This window comes from Pseudorasbora parva, chromosome 22 (assembly GCF_024679245.1).
Source record: "Pseudorasbora parva isolate DD20220531a chromosome 22, ASM2467924v1, whole genome shotgun sequence".
In the NCBI taxonomy this organism is placed as follows: Eukaryota; Metazoa; Chordata; class Actinopteri; order Cypriniformes; family Gobionidae; genus Pseudorasbora; species Pseudorasbora parva.
Window position 1 is genome coordinate 32,872,497 of NC_090193.1, and position 20,532 is coordinate 32,893,028.

Genomic DNA, 20,532 nt, shown 5'->3' on the forward strand with positions numbered 1-20,532 from the left:
ACATCTTCCCTTTTTAGGAATAACTTCAGTGCCGTTCTTTGTTCTTTTCTCAGAGAAAAGCTTAAAAGACTGCCGCCGTTCGCCAGTTTCTGTGTTTACTAGTAGCACGCAAAAGCAATTTGGTCGTCGTCATTATGGCCCCACCCACCGACTCTATACACAATGTGATTGGCCCGTCCAGTTTGAGAGGAATACAGCTCAGAAGGGTATTGAGAGTTCCTAGACGACACTTGCGGGCAGATTAAATTTGCTGCCGCTAGGGTGCGTCTAGATTTCTAGGCTAGTATTTCACTGCACTTTGCAAAAATTAAATTTTGGCTCAAGAAGTGGCATTTCATTTTTTATATTTTGCATAAAGTAATAGCCATTGAAATTGATTTAATGCATATATTTGACAGTTTTTCTCATTAAAACGAATAAAATAAACTCATTCACAGTACTGTAATATGAAACTTTATATAAATGTTTATATTTATCATGTTTTTTTTCTGAATTTAATTTTAACAGCTTTAAAAAAAAAAGTGGATTAAATGATTTTCATTATTACAGTATTAAGAATGTAGTTTTAATTGTCCTAATAATGGAAAATATAATTTGAATGAATAATTTAGTTATAATGAATGTAATGATTTAGTAAATTATTAAATTTCAATTATTCTGTCAAGTATGACCTGGTACTTTCATCATGGGTAATTTCTTCATGCAGTGGACTCACTAACCATTGCAGGTATTATGATATTTGTGGTCATGTCTGCATAGGTGAGATGCCACAATCTAAACTTCTCCATTCCTGTGGTTTTGATATCACTTCCTCCAGAGTGGTCATGTAAGGTAATACTGTTCACATACTGAAAACAGGGTTGATGAAAGTAAAACAAAAACTGGAATATTAAAACATTACACCATCTGAACAGCTTGTCATATCAGACCAGACCAGACTGGTTGGTGCAGCCCAATATAGCCATGGCTGACCGCAGGCTAGAAACAAAGAACCAACCACCCTAAATTATAGAACTCTCAATGGCGATTATCTCCGTCTCATGAAAACAGCCTGATTAGGCTGAGCTTTTAAAATCTGACACAGCACTTTGTTAAACTTTTAGAGCGGTACTTTTTTAAGGACCCAAAATGATTGACGCAGCTGTGGACCAGAGGCTGTTAACGCCTCTGTTTGATGACAATCATAATAAGCCTAATAGTGCACTGGGCCCATGAGAGCACTATTATATTCTGTCCGTGTTTGCTGCCTTTCTTCTGTTTGAATGAAGAGTTTTGCGGTGCTGATGGAGGCCTGGGGCGTTGAGGCTCTAACAGGGGTGTGTGTCTGTGTATGTGTGTGTTTGTGAGACTGGTTCAGCTGTAATTGTTGTGACCTAAATGATAGTAAACAGTGGCATTGCTGTCCACACAACCAGATCCACACTGACACTGGCTTCTTTGTTCTTCTTTTTCCACCCCCTCCGATATACAAACACACACACACACACACACACACACACACACACACACACACACACACACACACACACACACACACACACACACACACACGGACCATTTGTAGTTCCATAAGGGCTATAGGGAGCAGGATGGCCCCACGCAGACGAAACTGGCATGGATTTCCCTCCCTGGGTGGAAACTGTAAGAAACGGGACTCTGGGACAATGGCCACGTGACTCTCTTTGGCATCTTAGGAGCTGGGCATGGAAAGAGTCTTTTGTTTCTGTTCTGCATTTCCCAATGTGTTACATCACACATCCACTTAATACACACGTGTGAGATGTTGTGGAAGCTGTTTAGATGTGATTTTGGTGTACACGAATGTGCTTTCTATAGCTAGTTATTCTCTCACATCACATAAGTTTAGAGAGATTTCTTTGGGGGCTTGGGCACATTTGTGGACATGAAGTCTTTGACTGTGTTCAGAACTGCTCTGTCATTGCCCGTTCATTATCCAGTGGTTTACTTTTTGTTCAGTGGCCATTACTCTTACTCTTCTACTCCGGTGACACTGAAAACATTCAAATATGTTGATTTGGTTATCCGTGTTGGGTCCTGAAATCCATGTAGATGCTAAATTGACACTTGCCTACCTAAGCATTGTTGCAGACCATATACATCCTTTCACGGAAACGCTATTCCCTGGTGGCTGTGGCCTCTTTTAACAGGATAATGTGCCCTGACACACAAAAAAAAAATGGTTTAGGAATGCTTTGAGGAGCACGAGTTTGAGGTGTTGATTTGGTCTCCAAATTACCCAGATCTCAATCCAAACGAGCATCTGTGGGATGTGCTGAACAAACAAGTCAGCTCCATGGAGGCCCCACCTCAAAACTTGCCGGACTTAAAGGATCTGCTGCTAACATCTTGGTGCCAGATACAACACACCTCCAGGGGTCTAGTGAAGTCCATGCCTTAACTGGTCAGAGCTGTTTTGGCAGCAAAAGGGGGACCAACACGATGCATAATGCTGTATATTGATAACGTTTCAGTAACAATTTTACCCAATATTTAAGTGCTATATATTTTTACCCTTCTTATCCTACTTGGAGTGTTATTTTTTTACCAACATATTAAAATCAAACTCTATGGAAATCAGTTGCGCTATTTTGGAGGTGAAGCCTGCGTTGAGGATTTCAATTAAGTTGCTGTTCTAGGGTGCTGTCTGCTGCCTTCTAAGGAACTCTGCTAGGTTTTTGAACAGAGCTGGTGTGTGTTACAGTTGATCAGCAGGTGCAACCGTTTTGAAGGTGTCTCGCCCACAGACCAATAAAAGTTTGTTTACTGAACACACAAACCTCTCACTACGTCACCAAAGAATGGTGTGTGTCTGAGTTTCAGGTGTGCATTAGCTTGTAAAACCACCCAACAAATGTGCGACACATTTGAACTTTTGCCTCACTCGTGTTTAGAACAACATTTCTAAACTCTTCGATATGACCACAGGGCGATAATAAACCAATCTTGGGGAAAAAATTAAAGCTATCAAATAAGGAGACAAATAAATTTTTCAGACAGCCCAATAAACAGTTGACAGTTTTATCCATTTACTAGATATAAACGGGGGGCATAAAAACAATCACACCCTCCCATCTGCAGGGCATCATCAGTCTGCGGTGTAGTCTCCGGTGCATTGATCAGGAACCACACCAGACGTGTTTGACTGTTTTCAGAACAGCTCTGTCACTGCCGATTCATTATCCAGCGGTTGTTTTAGCAGGAGTGTAACATTTCAAGCGGCCCAAGAGGCACTGCAAGGATATTAAGCACTTAATAAACCATCGCTTCATTATTCCAAAGTATTTGGTTTGTGAGTGTGTGTGTATATGTATTTGCCAGGATGTTCATTAGGGATGGGACGGTAATAAAATGTCCTATCACGATTATACTGACCAAAATTATTACGATTATCGATATTCTCACGTTTTTCTAAAGTCAAAATTAAATCAGAGAACTGTGCTATTAATACTGCTATAATGTTGTTGTGATCATCTTGTCTGGACAATTATTTTGTACGCTGTACAACATGGATTTATACATCGGTACGATTTAAAACATTAATCATAACTCAATATTTCCCTGTAATTATTTATTTGCTGTAAGTGTACAATGAATATACATTATTATCCATTAAATGTCACCCTAAATAGTCTTGTTTGAACTTGTTAATTTGTCTTTGGCTCAAAGCCACTTTTCTTCACGGAAGTGTCACGTTTATTTCAAGTAAGTGATCTTTCAACTCAAAATACATTTTTTTGGTTAACTAGCCTTGCGTTCGCTATATAGTGGGTGAAGGTCACAAAGACAACTCGGCAGATTTTAAGTGTTTCCCCCTGACTATCCTCGATTAAGTTTCCCTCAGGACTTTTGTAAAAGCCAAAATATGACCACACCTCAAATTTGGTCCTTTTAGAAGGCTGAAAAATCTCCCGGCGCTGTCACTGCCTTCCGCCATTTCTTCACTCTGCCCCTGTGCCAGACTGATGCTGGCCGGACGGGATTTACAGTGAGTTTTCAAAATCGCAATAATCAAACACTATTTTAATGGTTATTACATTTTAAACGATAATACTAACAGTCGGTTTATTTTATCATGGTTTATCGTGAAACCGGCAATCTCATCCCTGGCGTTCATATATTTTATGTCAAATTGTACATAATTCATAAATAGTTTTTTAATTATGATCACAGGCCTGCACTTAAACAGTTAACTAACATTGAGTGCAACAGTGTTCACAACTTATTTTTAGTAAGACTTTGTTCATTTAACATCTCTCTGCAGAGAGAAACCTAATGGAATTGGCTTGTTTTGTGTTTAAGCTCTCAGGCTTTTAGTTCAGTCATTCAAGTCTTGTTTAATGGATGCTCAGATTATATTACAAAGGGAACTTCATGTGTCTTCAAGCTAAAAAGGAAAAATGTGGTTAATTGACCCTTAACGTTAATTGTTTAGGGCAAGTTGACATTCTGCGTTCTTAACACTATTTTAAACCGTTTTCTTTTCTTTTTTCGAGCATGTGCACAGTCCATTGCGCTACAGCTCTGACACACCCATATTTATCTGAACCAAATTTCTTGATGCTGGTTTATTGAAAGAAGCTCATGGGTTGTTTTTTACTTAAACACCCATGTATACTGCTTGAATGTATTGTGTATAAAGACTCTTCAGATCAGATGATCAGCCCAGCATTATTTGCCTAGCACCAGAAAGGAGAAGAGGGAGATGAATTTATTAAGTGAACAGTCAGAGAGATCACGCTCTGCTTGTGAAGGCCTGGAGATTCCCAGAATTTGAGCAGGAAGGAGCTAATGCCTAGCAACCGTGCCACAAAGAGCGGAGAACTGTGAGCTGCTAGAGCAATGAATGCAGAAACCCAAAGGACGATTGAATCGGGAGCAAGAACTTAAGTCCGTTTGATCACACGCAGGATCTTAGCATTTTAAAGTAAATTACTTGCTTATGATTTCATAATGCAGTTGAGAGACCGTAAATTTGGTTAGGCGAAGACCGACCTAAAAAATGAGACCAGCAGAGTGGACAGACGGAGACAGATGTGCACTGTTGTAACCTAGGTCTCAGCTGCAGCAACAAAACCGAATTATTCTTGTCTCCACTGTGAACCTGTGTGCCTTAGACCATAATGACCATAACTCAGTGAACCTCAGCCAGACACACTGGCCCCAGATCAGGATTAGACACCTGAGCTCTCTGGCACATTGCTGTACTGTATTGGTGCAACTCTCATTAGCGTAGCCAATGCTGTCATTCACACACCCACGCTTTCCCTTAGATGAGGGACCGCAACCGTGTGATGTGTTGAGGTGTTCGGACAGCAAAAACACCTGATACCAGGCCATTTGCACACGTGCAGGCCTTGAGTTAACGTGCTATGGACAATATATTTGGTAGAGTTTAATTTTATTGTTTATCCCATTTCTTCTCTTTTTGCATCCGTTTTCATCGGTGCTCACTTAAAGTGAATCTTTAAAAGCACTAATAATTGAATACATATTTTTTTTATGCTGTACATTGTGATGCCTAAATTCACTTGTAGCCTTTTAAAATTATTGATTTTTGTTTATAATTTTATTTTTAATTCATATAATTTATTTTAAAATATTTTAATATCATTTATTGAAATTGTGCGTGCCTAAAAACTACAAATGTGATGGTGATGCTGATAAATTGTGGCTATCAATGTTCTTAACCGTTTTTTTGTTGTTGTTGCCAAGATGTACATATGGCTTTGGACATTAGCTCATAAAGGGAAAACGGGCTAAGTTTAATTGATAGTATGCTGAAAATCCAGGCCATAGTGCAAAACACTACTACTGTCCCAGTGGGATCACTGGTAACGTTTAAAATTAGTTTTGTGGGAGATGGCATATGAATTTCAGTTCTGGGACCTAAAAAGGATCTGTAACCATAAGTGGATAAATCAGAAAGATGTTGCATGCCTCAATGTGTAGCTCGTTCACGATTCTTTAAAAGAGATTTTTGCTGGTAATCCATCACACGACTTCTTTTCAGCTGAGCGCTGCTCATGCGATGAACTTTGTCTTTTGCTATGGTTTAAAACGCATTCCGTGGAAGTGTCGCCAATGCCTGATGTTTTATTCACAATAACTAAAACACACACGGCCACATCCTGCAGGTGCACAATACTAGTTGTGTGAATACTAATACACAATAGATGTGTTGAGTCACACAGGCATTCAGTTTCCCACATGGGCCGTCCCATCTCCTGTCTGTCCTCTAAGGGATTGCGCACAATATGAGATCACACAGCTCGCGTTTATGTTCAATTGTTTATTAAAACTTTTTAAATAATCTTGATTTAATACTCATTATGATATATTAGCATCTACACCAATGAAAGATAACTGCTGTGGTGTAATGTTCCCAATTGTTATAGAATTAGAACAATTATTCAAACTTGTTGTTATAGTAGGGACCTATATGAAATATTACTATTGTACAGTATGATGTCTATCGGCGAATAGCACAATTTTTATTTCATGTTTTAATTTTAACAATAAACTTCTGTTGTGTAGCACTGTAATCTGAATTCTGTGCTTCTCTTTGAATTATAACGCGATCTCATAAGTAATACAGCGCAGTCATTGCACTGAAACCGTTTATTCTCATAAATAATTCAGAGAAAAGCTTAGAAACTGATGCATACTCTCTATCCAGTGAAACATTCGTTTTCATTTTGTGACATCAGTTCAATTTAGATTTTTAAAGCAGAAAAAATGGCTTCAAAAAACAACAACAAAACACTTTCCCCTTAAAGGGATAGTTCACCAAAAAATAAATTATCCCATGATTTACTCACACTCGAGCCATCCTAGGTGCATATGACATTCTTCTTTCAGACGAATAGAACCTGAGTTATGTTAAAAAATGTCCTGGCTAATCCAAGCATTATAATGGCAGTGAATTGCAGTCCCAAAATGTGTAGCCCAAAATCATGCATGCATCCATAATAAAAGTAATCCATACTAACAATTCACCAGACCGCCTTCCATATTCAACTTAAGAAGAAAGTGTAACAAGTGTTACGCTACGTCCGACGTCATTGTCGCTGTGTAATGGATGGATGCACTTTTTTGGCTTCAAATTTTGGGCTGCCTTTCACTACCATTATAATGCATGGAAGAGCCAAGACATTTTTAATATAACTCCTGATTGTGTTCATCTGAAAGAAGAATGTCATATAAACCTATGATGGCTTGAGGGTGATAAAATTATGGGGTAATTTTTTTTATTTTTGTGTGAGCTATCCCTTTAATAATCAACATAATGAGTGATATTGTTTTTTAAGTAATGTGCAAAACTACATGTTTGTGATCTCAAGAAAAATTGTATTTAATTGACCCATGTTTAGGAAGTTCATCTGTATTTTCAAATTAACTTGCTAAACATGCAGTAGCAGCAAAAATCTCTCAACTGAAAGCTGCAAACTGATGTGTGACTAAAGTTTGAAAGGCTGCCGTCTCCGTAAAATGTGGGGGATCTGATTTAGCATGTTTTAGGTGTTGACACCAGCTGCTCAAGTGTGACGACGTCTCTTCACTTCAAAAAAGTGGGTGTGAGCATGTTGCACGTTGACAGGTGTGCTAACACCAGGATTTTGAACTCAGTAGAGCATCTTATGAGATACTACCACACATTTCATCTCATTGTTATCTTCAGATACTATTTCAATGGCAGCATTACATGGTGTGTTTAGAGTTGTTGTTAAAGAGAGTCTCAGACTGACGTCCGGAGGGCAGCGCTGCATGTCATGTGACACAAAACACATGCTTTATAATATATGCAAATGTGTCAGTCTAACGTGTGCATGTTTGTTTTTGAGAAGGTGCTTGTGGGAGCTGGCCGCGTATGGCCGTTATGTATTGTGTGCTTATGTAATGTTCAAATGAGGGAGTTAGATGTCAAATGAGTAGCATGCCCCCACAGGCCCTTGGAAAATTCACTGATAAGACCTCGTTTCCTGTTTGTGAAGCACTCCGACATCTCCATTAAAGGCCAAACTTGATAAACACCAGGTCTGGGAGAGAATGGAATGCTGAAGATCGAAAGCTAAGTCAGCATTAGTTGTTACTGGAAGTATAGGCTGCACACACACACTACGGAGTGGGCATTAGCGCTAAAACTCTGACTAGGCGGAGTGAAAAAACATTGACTGTGAGCTTGCTTTCCTGTCTGAAATGGGTGTCGTGGGTATGTTGTTTTTTTAACCCTGTTTGTTTTGTGTTTCTGTCACAGGTGCTGGAGAATCGGGGAAGAGCACCATCGTAAAACAGATGAAGTGAGTGAACAACTAATTTCACTCCTCGAATTCTCTTATCCTCTTTCAGACACGTGCCAGCTTTTAATGCTAGTGTGGGTGATATGAGAGAGAACAGCTGTTAAAAAAAGAAAACACACACACATGCTCGTTCACATGGCACTTTGGGAGTTTTTTTTTGCCCCTTCACTGATTAATGAACTCAAATTGCACACACTCGTACAGAAACCCCAGAAACCCCTCTGTGTCTGCTGGCTAGTGAACGTGTTATTCAGTTAGTTTAAAGGCACAATATGTACGACTTTTGGATTAAAATATCCAAAAACCACTAGAACAGTGTTACTGATTTTGTGGACTTGTGTACTTGCATTATCCCTAATGTTTCTAAGAATGTTTAAATCCAGAGAAATAAGCAATTTTAACCAGGACACGACCCATGTCTGTGTCTCGCCTATCAATGACGTCATACCCGCGTTACCTTCGATTTACTGTTTTAACCAAGGGGGTAATCTAGCACCCAGAAAGTGTACCTCCCATAGGGGCGGCCATTGCTAACCAAGCCATCACCTGCTGTTAGCATCCCATTGACTCCCATTCATTTTTGTGTCACTTTGACAGTGAATAACTTTACATCTGAGGCGTTTAAAGACTAAATTTTTCCATTGTTTATTTCTAAAGAAACACGACAATGTATAAAAGGCTCCATTACCTTGTATCTTACACTATCGCCTCATAGAAGCTGTTTTTGTAAAAATAGGCCAAAAATTGCTTGGTAACCAACACGACTCTGTCGCGCAGCAGAGAAATTACCGTATATATAGGAGGAGATGCTCGCAGGCAACCTTTTACTGTATATGAGACAGTCGGGGGGGACGTGGAGACATAAAGTTCGATAAAGTCAATGGAGAAGAATGGGGAGAAGCCCATAGTGAGCCAAAAGCAACGGAACAAAACATTTAAACAACATGATTCAGATTTCACTTTCCACAACTACTAGAAGACTTACAACTGTCAGTCAGGTTGCTCACGTCACATCTACGTTGTCAAGCTCAGTCTGAAGCTGCGCAGTTTGCTTAGCCATCAGGAAGTGGAGGCTTCTAATTGACTTCACTTTTTGCCGTTAAAGTCTATGGGGTCGCTGTGTCCATTTCTTTTACTGTCTATGGTTTTATTTTGTAGAAACCATGGAAACATCAAATACACTTTAATATATTATGTTTCATTATAGAGATGAGCTGCTGTTTGAATACATTAATCGACGGAAAATCGTCATTGTTATACATCTCAACACAGTTAGTCTTATAGTTTAAATCTTGTTTTCTTGATTTATCGCGAGTACCATGCTTAACCATGCCTAATATCGATCTAGCTCACTGCAGTGTGAACGAGTCTCGTATCATCTGCCGAGCGAACGCACAGAGTAGCATTATAACATAACTTTCAACACACTCAAATTATGTATTTAATATGAAAAATCAGCGCTGTCACCTCACATATGTATGAGTGGAAAAGCAGAAGCGGTCGCCTGCCCATAATAAAAGCTCTGCAAAATGAAGATTTGTTTTTAATAAGTGACCTCAAGAGGCAAAAAAAATGCATATTATGGCTTTAAAGTCGCAACATTATTGCGAAAATGTTATTGTGAAAAATAAAATGGATTATTGAAGAAGAAAAAAAGGTTGCTGATTGGATGAAGGCAGATCTGAATGCAAGCTTGAGGTCCATTGTAAGAAAGGGACGAGGTTTAGGCAGACAAAATTATTGGAGAAATCCAACGTATATTACCATAGAGAAGTCTGTCGTTTAGCTTAAAGATCGAGTAATGACATTTTGATGTTTTTATTTTATTTTTATGAAATGCAGGCATGGATTAATTACTAACAATAAGATCAATAAAACATGCCTTTTTGAAAATATATGGGGTGAATTTAATTAGTGCAAGGTTATTTTATGCTAAAAGAAAAGTGATCATGGAAGACTTGCTATAGCACCCCTTGTGATGATAATTACACTTGAAATCGTGTTTGTGTATTCGAATAGTATTTTGAGATAAGAGGGAACGCCTCAAAACTGAGCAAGTTTCCTACCTAGACAGCAATTTTTGGCATCATATGATTGATTAAATGTTACGACCATAACACTAATGGCTAAAAATGTTGTTAATTTATAAGTCATTTTAGCTCTCACACTCATAAACCGTTGTGGATGTGGGATTGTGTGTGAAGTCAGGCCCCTGGAAGCATTTAATACTGTTTATCTGACCCTGACCTCTGCCGCTCTTCTAACGTCTCTGTTTCCCAAATTAGTTTTGCACTCTGATGGAAAATGTGTACTACTCCTTAGCATGTATGAATGCATCCCGTCACGCACGCACTCTGATCTGGGGCACTAGCAACATTTTATTACAATAAAAAATTACTCTAGAAACTAGTTGCGCTTAGTTATATCGGAGCAAATCCCTTTAGGTGTTTTGTATGCCATCTGTGTGTCATTTGAGTGATGCAGTCAGCTGGCTCTCCTACATCCTCATGAGCCAGAGCTGACAATATTAATAGTCTGACAAGACTATTCCCATCAGCACTTCAAATCCATTCAGCATAAATTCCATCCAATGCAAAGGCTTGTCAATTTAAATACATTTTATATTACATCTAAATGCTGAAATCTAATGTTTTCAATCTTTTTGTGCCATTCTGATCCTTAAAATGAATATTTAACATTTATATTAATTTATTTTTACATTAATGTTCAAAGTTTTGGTTGGTAAGATTTTGTTTATATTGTGAAAATTGGTGTAATTTAAATTTTATTACAATTTGAAATACGGTTGTCTATTTTAGTTGGGGACCAAAATATTTTAGCATCTGCAGTGGTCGGTATATATCATAAATGGTCTAAAGAAGGAACAGTGGTGAACCGGCGACAGGTTCATGGGCGGCCATGACTGGTCCTAACTTTTTAAAATCAGTTACATAAAATGGTATATCATTTCAATTTGAATTAGAAAAGTAAGACTGATTATGTTTTGACTAATTCCAAGTTGGACAAATTAGTGCTTAAGACACAGTCTTGACATAGTGGCTAAGTTTATGCAACTAGCCCCTGATTGATTGACCGTCTGTGTGTCCGTTTTGCAGGATTATCCATGAGGACGGCTACTCGGAGGAAGAGTGCAAGCAGTATCGAGCGGTGGTCTACAGTAACACCATCCAGTCCATCATGGCCATCATTAAAGCCATGAGCAACCTAAAGATCGAATATGACGACAGTGGCAGAGCGGTGAGTACACAAAGCATTCCCTCAGCAAATAAATCACATACTCTGAGGTGGGTGTGTGTGTGTGTGTGTGTGTGTGTGTGTGTGTGTGTGTGTGTGTGTGTGTGTGTGTGTGTGTGTGTGTGTGACGCTGTACAGAGGCCCACCAGCCTCAATGATTCTCAAGAAACATTATTATCAACGTTGAGAACAGAACAATAATTTTTTCAGGAAGTTAAAAAAGTGTATATTTGAAAGAATATATTTAAATATTATATATTTATATTTAAAGAATATAAAACTTTAGTAATGTATTTACGGTCACTTCTGATTTAATGCATCCTTTCTGATTAAAAGTATTAACTTCTATCAGAACGTCTATCAGCCTGAGAATCTCCATAATGCAACTTTGCATTCTGTCAGAATGATGAAACTTGTGCACTGACTTACAAAAATTGCATAAAGCCAGGCAATCAACTTACAAATAGTGATTTTAGCCTTCTCTTGTCCTCCTTGTTGTGTGATATCCATTAGATTCTCACACAAACCGTCCACTGGCCATCTGAGAGACTACAGATCAGTTATGCCACAATAAATCTTTTTTATTCTGCTGTCTGCACTGATCCTCAAAACCTGCAAAGTTAGAATGCTAGCTTGCTATCTAGGATGTCTAGAGAACAGCCTGAAGGCAGCAGTATGTTCAGCGCATCTGATCCACCTGAGGCTTTGGAGAAACACTGATCTCTATCAGCACAGATTTTAGAATCAGTGGTAGTCTAGATTTATAGTCGTTCACTGAATCTAGAGGGTAAACACTATCTGAATGGAAGGAAGTAGAATGCAGGAGTCTCGAGACGTGTTATTAAAAGTCAAAGTTCTTTTAAATTGTCACAGCATCTTAAAAAAGCAGCCCTCATGGTGCAGAAAATAAAGTGACGAATGTGGCTCCTTTAAAACAATAGACTTTGTGTGTGTGTGTGTAGTTTAATTAGGCGGGTGAAAGGAGAGATGGATGATTGTGTCTCTGCTCTGGGAATAGAGCTGTAAAGTGCTGTGAGAGAAGCTAACAACATCTCTCCATCATGTTTAATTAGAGAGAGAGAGAGAGAGAGAGAGAGAGAGAGAGAGAGATCTGTTGGAGACATTCCTCAAGTCTCTCTCTCTCTTTCTTTCTTTCTTTCTTTCTTTCTCGTTTATGATGTTTTTGATTAAGAACGTGCTAAACTATGTATTTTAAAGTCAATAAGTCAGTGGTTCGTCTGAACAACTAGTTGAGTAGTCTGATAAGGAATCCCTTTAAGCTTAGTTCAGAGTCATGTCCACCAAACTAGTCATGTTTATAGTTTTGAATCAAAATATGTATTTATGTGAACTGTAGATCCGAAGGTTTATTTTCCATAGAATGGAGTCAGACTATAGGCTGCATTTACACTGGCACAAATGTTTTTTTTGGGGGGGGGTTTTGGCGCATCTGACACAGATTCGGAATTTGTTGCACAACTAGATTACAAATAATCAGATTTTAACACAACAAAGATCAGATTTTTTTCACATCTGATCTGAGCCACTTCTAAATGTGAAAGTTAAATCAGATACATATCTAGTATCTGGACTTCCGACGTACATCTAAACATGTATATCTGATTCCCCTTGGAATTCCAAGTCACCACAAGGCAAGGGGGGGCACGTTTGCCTTTGAAGATAGCTTTTAATGTATTATGGAGCAGTGCCTGTATGATAAAATAAATTAAAAGTACAGTTATTTTCCTGTATATGTCTGTGCTGCAAAACATAACATCTGTTTTTTTGTCCATGCTGCCAATAAACATGGCCACCGGACACGAATTACATGTAAGGGATAATGTACACCCAGCCGGTTGTTATCCCAGAATAAACCCCGACAGAGTGATCAGGACCCCGATCCGAAGCGGAGGGGTCTTGCATCACTCTGAAGGGGTTTATTCTGCGATAACAACCGGCTGGGTGTACATTATCCCGCTTATTACACGGCTACTAATCTCAAATAAATAATTATTAGACACAAAATATTGTCTCGAGATTAAATATTTTATTAGCTCTTACGCAAAGCTTCCGCGAAGGAAAACAGTTCCAATCTGCTTTAAGCCTTTATCTATTGCTGAAGATTTGCCATATGCCCTTGCTTAATGTTGAAAATGAATGCTGAAAGGGTTAGTTCACCCAAAAATGAAACCAAGCCTATGATTTACTCACCCTCAAGTTATCGTAGGTGTATATGACATTCTTCTTTCAGACAAATACAATCGGAGTTATATTTAAAAAGTCCAGGCTAACGTTAATCCAAGCAGTTGTTGTAGTGGTGTTTGAAGTCCATAAAAAAATGCAGCTGTCCGTCAAATAACGTGCTCCACACGACTCCGATGGGTTAATAGAGCCTTCTGATTCGAATCGATGCGTTTGTGTAAGAAAAATATCTATATTAAAAACGTTATAAAGGAAACCTGCCTTGAAGTCTTCCATTGTAACCCATGGCTGCTTAAGCCACAAGATGGCGCCAGCGTTAAGCATAGAAGTAGTACCGGTCAAGATAACTCATAGTACCCGTATGAGCGGGTGTTATCTGGAAATAACGTACCGCTGGAATGCGCGATTGACCAATCAGAATCAAGTATTTCACAGAGCCGTGTAATAAAAATAATTAAAGCACAGCCATTCAAACCAGAAGGTCTACCGTAATAAAACGATCACCGACGATCATTCTGGGCGGGAATTAATGTAAACACAGATATCGGATACCAGTCGTGTCTAAAGTAAAAACAGGGGGGCCAAAAGATCAGATATGAACAAAACATCGGATCTGTGCATTTAGACTTGCAGTGTTAACGCAGCCATGGATATCTCTACAGCTGACACAATCTTTTTTGGGGCTCTTTAATGTGACAAATTGATCATCTCTTCTGCTTTACTACTAGTTATAGCATGAAATAAACATAAATGAACATCAGAAGGTATGTAGGAAAGATATCGTACAACTTACTGAAATCCTAATCATGTCTCATGTAGTCGCTCAAACACCGTTTCAACTGCAGAAAGACGTTAATACAGCTTGTAAACAATGTCACAAAGTCACATTTACCTCAGAAAAAACATTCAATGTCCAAAAACTCGTTTGTCAGCTAGAAAAATTTACTTAGAGGAACATTTTGCTAAATATATGCACTATATTGCATAGTCATTGTATTTTTATTTAACCTGATCTTCAATTTTTAATGTATGTTTTATGACAGCTACCATTGGAATGGAACTGTTAATATTTAAAAAAAATAAACAAAAGAAGAAACATAATTGTCATTAACTCTTTCCCCACTTGCATTTTTTTTTTAAGTTACCAGCCACAGCCAGTGTTTTTGATCATTTTCACAAAAGTTTCATGGCCCCCAGAATATTTTGTTGTATGAATATCTAAACATGTAATATATCAAAATAGATCGGATTCCAATCTATGATCAAAACAAAAACATTGATGGAGTAGATTGAATCCATCAACACCCATAAAGTTTGCACAGTCCTATAGCTCATCCTGGGTTGACATTTCATTCAGTAACATTAGGCAGTTTTTATTTATATGCTGTTGATGTTTATATATGCATATGATTACATATTTTATCACTTGTGCCTATTAGTCTGCATAAATAACTGCAAGACTTAATGTACAGATCTGTTTTTACACGACTTGTTTTGTTCCAGTGTTTTCAGTGTCTCAGGGCAGTTCAGTTCAGAGTAAAGGCTGCTCCACACAAACTCATCTTTGCATCTGCTCTGAGTTTGGGTCGCTCATAATGTGCATTTGGGAATGCAACATGTGCCAACCATCTTCCCAAACTTGTAATAAGAAGCGCTTATAAACCGACTGTTTGCTTTCCGCAGTTCTCTGCCAAAATAAAAGCTTTAAAAAAGCCATAAATATTAGTATTATGTTTTTACAGTTTTACTGTACTATAAAAAAATTATAATTGCATTTTAAATCTCGGCTTTTATCCGAAAAATTGCTAATTAGATCCCCTGAATCGTGCAGCCCTGCTGTTTTATACACGATGATTTCAGGCATGTAGTAGAAAGTGAAGAGTATTCCAAAAAAAAAAAAAAACAAGATCATCTAAATACATTAGTAGACCTCACAAATCACCATCTTTAGCTGTCCCTATGTTTGATTTGAGTATGCTGCACATCGTCCAGTGTGCCTTTTAAACCATATGAGTGAGTGCATGTGTTAACCATATGTCACAATTTGAGCAGTGTGCTTAAGACACGTGGAAAGCAGCATCCCATGGGGCTGATCGCTGTAACTCCTCATTTTTTTCCCTCTCTCTCTCCTGCTCTCTTCTCTTGAGGCTGTAAATCTTTTAAAAGGCCTGTAACCATTCTGTCCTATCTGTTCATATCTGTTGGCTTTTTTCCCTCCACCTAGTAAAATAACTTATAATATTCCTGTTTTGAAATAGATATTCAAGCATTCCTTGAATTTACAAGCTGCTTAACTTCTGAATTGCGAAACACTGTGTCGTTTCACCTTTACGGTGTCTGTATAATCTACAGTAGCACACAGTTTAAGAATTCATCACGTCCCCTAGAAGCGCAGGGTCGGTCGAGTCACACGTCTCTCAGCCCATCACTTCTGCTCATGGCTCCCATGTTCCGCCCCAGGGCTGACTTCCTGTGACCTAGTTCAGCTCCATGGTGGGAGGGGTTTTGGCTTGACACTCCATTCCTTCAACATGCTCTCTGGGAGGAGAGAGACAGATATGTAGGTAGACGGTTATTTTTGTAGTTCTGAGAGATCCGCAGAGGAAAACATGTAGGAGACCGACAGTCAGGCTGCAAAGACAGTCGTCAAATGGATGGAGACTCAGATATGATAGTAGAATCTAGAGGGTAGAGCTAGTCAGAACTGGTTCATAGGCTCCTTCCCTCGAGCTGTGTTTTTCTCAGGGGATAATGCATAGCTCACATTTGTATACTGCACTTTTAACCTGCCTGGCAAATAAATCTCTAAATCAAGTAACCCCCTCCAAAACACACACACACATGTGCGACGCACAGCAAGAACAGCAAAAACGTCCCCACTCCCAGAATGCCACCATGTAACTGGTAGGTCCTCATGATATTGGATGTCTAGGAAATGCAAAATGCTTTCTCAACTGGTCTCTCTCTCTCTCTCTCTCTCTCTCTCTCTCTCTCTCTCTCTCTCTCTCTCTCTCTCTCTCTCTCTCTCTCTCTCTCTCTCTCTCTCTCTCTCTCTCTCTCTCTCTCTCTCTCTCTCTCTCTCTCTCTCTCTCTCTCTCTCTCTCTACATACACACACATTATCATTCATGCTTGAATGGACAAAAACACTAAATGATTTCTCTTCCTGTCTTGAGTGTCCTCGAAAGCAGTCTTAAATTAGTTAAAAAGTGTTAATTAAATGAACATAGAAAAAGTGCATGAGGTCTTAGTTACAGCAGCTTAATAGACCTGCTGCTGTCTGTCATAAATGTTAATCAATGAACAAGACAAAGAGAAAATTACTCACTGCTCTCGGCTGAACAACTTTTCTAGCTTTATTAAGTATTAATCTATATTCAATTTATAATTCATGCAGTGACAGTTTGATCATTCAGTTTCTGTATATTTACCTGTTAAACCTACTTGAAAATCTTAAAGCACTGTTTACAAGATTACATGGGTCAAAAACAACAAAAACAATTTTTTATGCACTTAATGCTAAATCCGAACCGGCCCGACAGTATGAAAATGACAAAACCCTTAGCGTTGAGCATTAAAATATTAAAAGCACCGATAAATGTGACATTTATTACAATATGTTTGTGAAGATTGTTTTAAGTTCACTTAAATAAAAAATAAATAAAAGCCGCTTGTTATATTTTAAAAATCCTATTAAATGTTAACATTATAGCTTTCAATTATACTGTAATGTTGAATGGCTATAATGAATGGCTAAAATTGAGAATACTGGCCTTCATTCATAGTAAATCATGTAACTAAATGTTGTGCTATTTATTCTAGAAAAATGTGTGGTTAATTAGTTAATTTTTTTAATCAATCGACAGGACTATATATATAATGTATGTGTGTGTGTATATATGTGTGTGTGTGTGTGTGTATATATATATATGTGTGTGTATATATATATATGTATATATATGTGTGTGCATGTTTGTCTGTGTTATTTTTATTATGTGATTTAATGAAAAAATAAACCAGTTTTAGAACATTTTAAATAAATATTTATAATGTATATGCCTTGTGTTTATTTGTGTGTGTACTATTTTCTTTTTATCTGTGTGTTAATGTGGATCTGTGTATTTGTTTGTTTTCTAGGATGATGCCCGTCAGTTGTTTGCCCTGGCCGCGGCGGCAGAGGAACAGGGCATCCTGCCTGATGACCTGTCGAATGTCATCACCAGACTGTGGGCTGATGGAGGGGTACAGAGCTGCTTTACCCGCGCCAGAGAGTACCAGCTCAACGACTCCGCTGCATAGTGAGTTCTCACTCTGTTATTGGTCAGAAACTATATTGACTTTTGACCATTTGTCAATATTCATAGAAGGCAAATATCATGGCTCATAATGCTCAGCCTGTCAGATGATAAATATGCATTTACAGATGGAACAGGGTGGTGCATTATAGCACTGTGGGTATCTTTCTTGGAATATAAATGTATTTTAATATTCAAAAGTTGTATATAGGCACCAAAACCACTCTGCTATAGATCAAAATAATATAAGTGACTTTCTAAATGAACAGCTAAACTAAAGCTGACACTTACCCAAGAGTCAATTTAAATTCAAAAGGGATAGAAAGATGAAATTGTGTGATGAGAGCGGGTAGGATCAGATCGATATGTCAAAGCGAGCAGAAACTCTGGCATTAACAGTTAACGGTCCGTTGAGAAACCAATTGCTATTAAATGGAGGGTTGGCCTGGGTCAGGATTTCCATGAATTTTCCCATGCTTGATGCACTCAGAATCAATCAGGGGTAGGCGGAACAGTCCCTCACTAGGGGATCACAGTCGATTTGGCCTTAAATTAGGAAATGAATTATGATGTCATTTGCTGGTGGGAAAAGAGATTGGTGAAGGATAACGGGAGTTCTAATCTTAGTTTTCATAATATTTAGTTGTGTTTGCTAGGTTCAGCAGATGTTTATGTGAGATTTTACAGCCTGTGTGTGGGTGGGTGGAGAGAAGTGTGGTTTCACAGAGGCAGCCACTCCTTCCCCACCCGCAGAACAGAGGCTAAAATATCTGTCAAAAACAAAAACTAAACCTCCTTTTAGAGAGATGCTCTCTATAGATATTATAATTAGCTTATATTAAAACCAATAAATAAAAATAGAAACCCGCTAGATACACACTAGCGTTCAAAGGTTTGGAATTCAAAGTTTTTTTGTTTTTTTTTGTTTAAAGAAAGAAATGTATACTTTTAATCAGCTAGGATGCATTAAATAGATCAAGAGAGACTGGTAAGTCTTACTTTGTTACAGTCATAAAATAATACTGAAGAACAAATTTGTATTACTTTTCTTATTATTATCCATCATTATTGTAAAATAATCCCTGACAGGATATTTAGGACACCGATGCTAAGGCGTCTACGTGCCAAATAAATAAATGATTATGAAATATAGATTTCAATTTTTAAATTGTTATAAAGTGAGAAGAAAGAGATTGCAGAGTTATGAGACATAAATAAAACTTTCACAGCTATATTAGCTTCAGACATTAGGTTTCAGCATTCAAATTCATCCCAAAGGTGTCTAATGGAGTTTAGGTTGGCACTTTGTGAAGGCTTGTGGAATTCTTCTGCCTCAGACTTGGTCGGCCCTTTCTTTATGATGCTCATGTACAATCCATCTTTTGTTAGAAAACTGTCCTCCCAAAACTAAGTTAGAAGCACACAGATCTCTAGAAAGCCAATGTATGATGTAGCATTAAGATTAGTCTTCACTGGAACAAAGGGGCCTGGAAGTGGAACATATTTTTGGCCAAGTTTCCCAAAATCTTCCCAGCCTCTTAACCAGATTCAGACGTCAAGCACCGCTCCTGTTCCAGTAAAAAAACAAAAAAAAAAACAAAGACAAACTTCCTGTGCATCAAAGACAAGACCATATTTTTGTCTCTTTGCACAGAGCTTGTCATACACACTTACCAGTAATGTGTTCAGAATAACAATACTAGTAGTGTCTACATCAGTAAATAGTATGCATCTGATGTTTTATACTAGTGTGATATTTTGAACAGCCACTGTATTAAGCGCCTAGCGTTGGTGTATTGTTCTCATTAGAGATCAGTGTCAGACTGTACTCTTGGCTTTGATAAACTCTAGCTGCGTTTATCAGAGACATGACTTTAATTCCCAGAACCTTAAATGATAGCAGGTGGTCATTAATCTCTCTCTATACACAGTCAGCACAGCCCATAGTCCTGCACCCTACAGGCTAGATATTTCATTGCATAAATCAGAGCACACCACGGTACTTAAATGTGAATAATAAAATAAGTCTTCAAGAGAGCCCTCCCCCAAAACAAAGCTCACTCATGCCGAAATGTGAAACTAAATGTTTTTTTGAGGGGTTTTTTGGTCGCAGTAGGTAAGAACTACAAAGGTCGCTCTAAGCCATGCTTTGTGAAGAGGGATTATCAGCAATTTTCAATTCGATTTAGATTGTGCTTGATTGTTTTGTGCCTGAGGATTCCAGTGGAGTGCGAGTGTCTGTGGGGAGCCGCACAATATTGAGAGACTGCTCTCAGGACTGATAAACATTTAACAACTACAGCCCTGGTTACGCCTGGTAATAAAGGAGCAAAAGGTGATTCTCTACAGAAACATTTTTTGTCATGCTGGTTGAAAGTCTCATTATATCTTGATAACAATGTTAAGGGGTTTAAATATATTTTTATAAATGTATATTGTGTTTGGAATATGTAGGACCATCAA

General features: G+C 38.2%; 1 protein-coding gene across 1 annotated transcript in view; it reads left to right on the top strand.

The window, feature by feature from the left end:
- gnai2a (guanine nucleotide binding protein (G protein), alpha inhibiting activity polypeptide 2a) overlaps positions 1–20,532 on the top strand; it is a 78,694-nt gene that overhangs the window by 44,059 nt on the left and 14,103 nt on the right. The window contains exons 2-4 of the mRNA XM_067432295.1: positions 8,276–8,318; positions 11,435–11,576; positions 17,912–18,072. Of these exons, the coding sequence (XP_067288396.1) occupies positions 8,276–8,318; positions 11,435–11,576; positions 17,912–18,072 (346 nt within the window). The remainder of the gene's footprint in view (positions 1–8,275; positions 8,319–11,434; positions 11,577–17,911; positions 18,073–20,532) is intronic.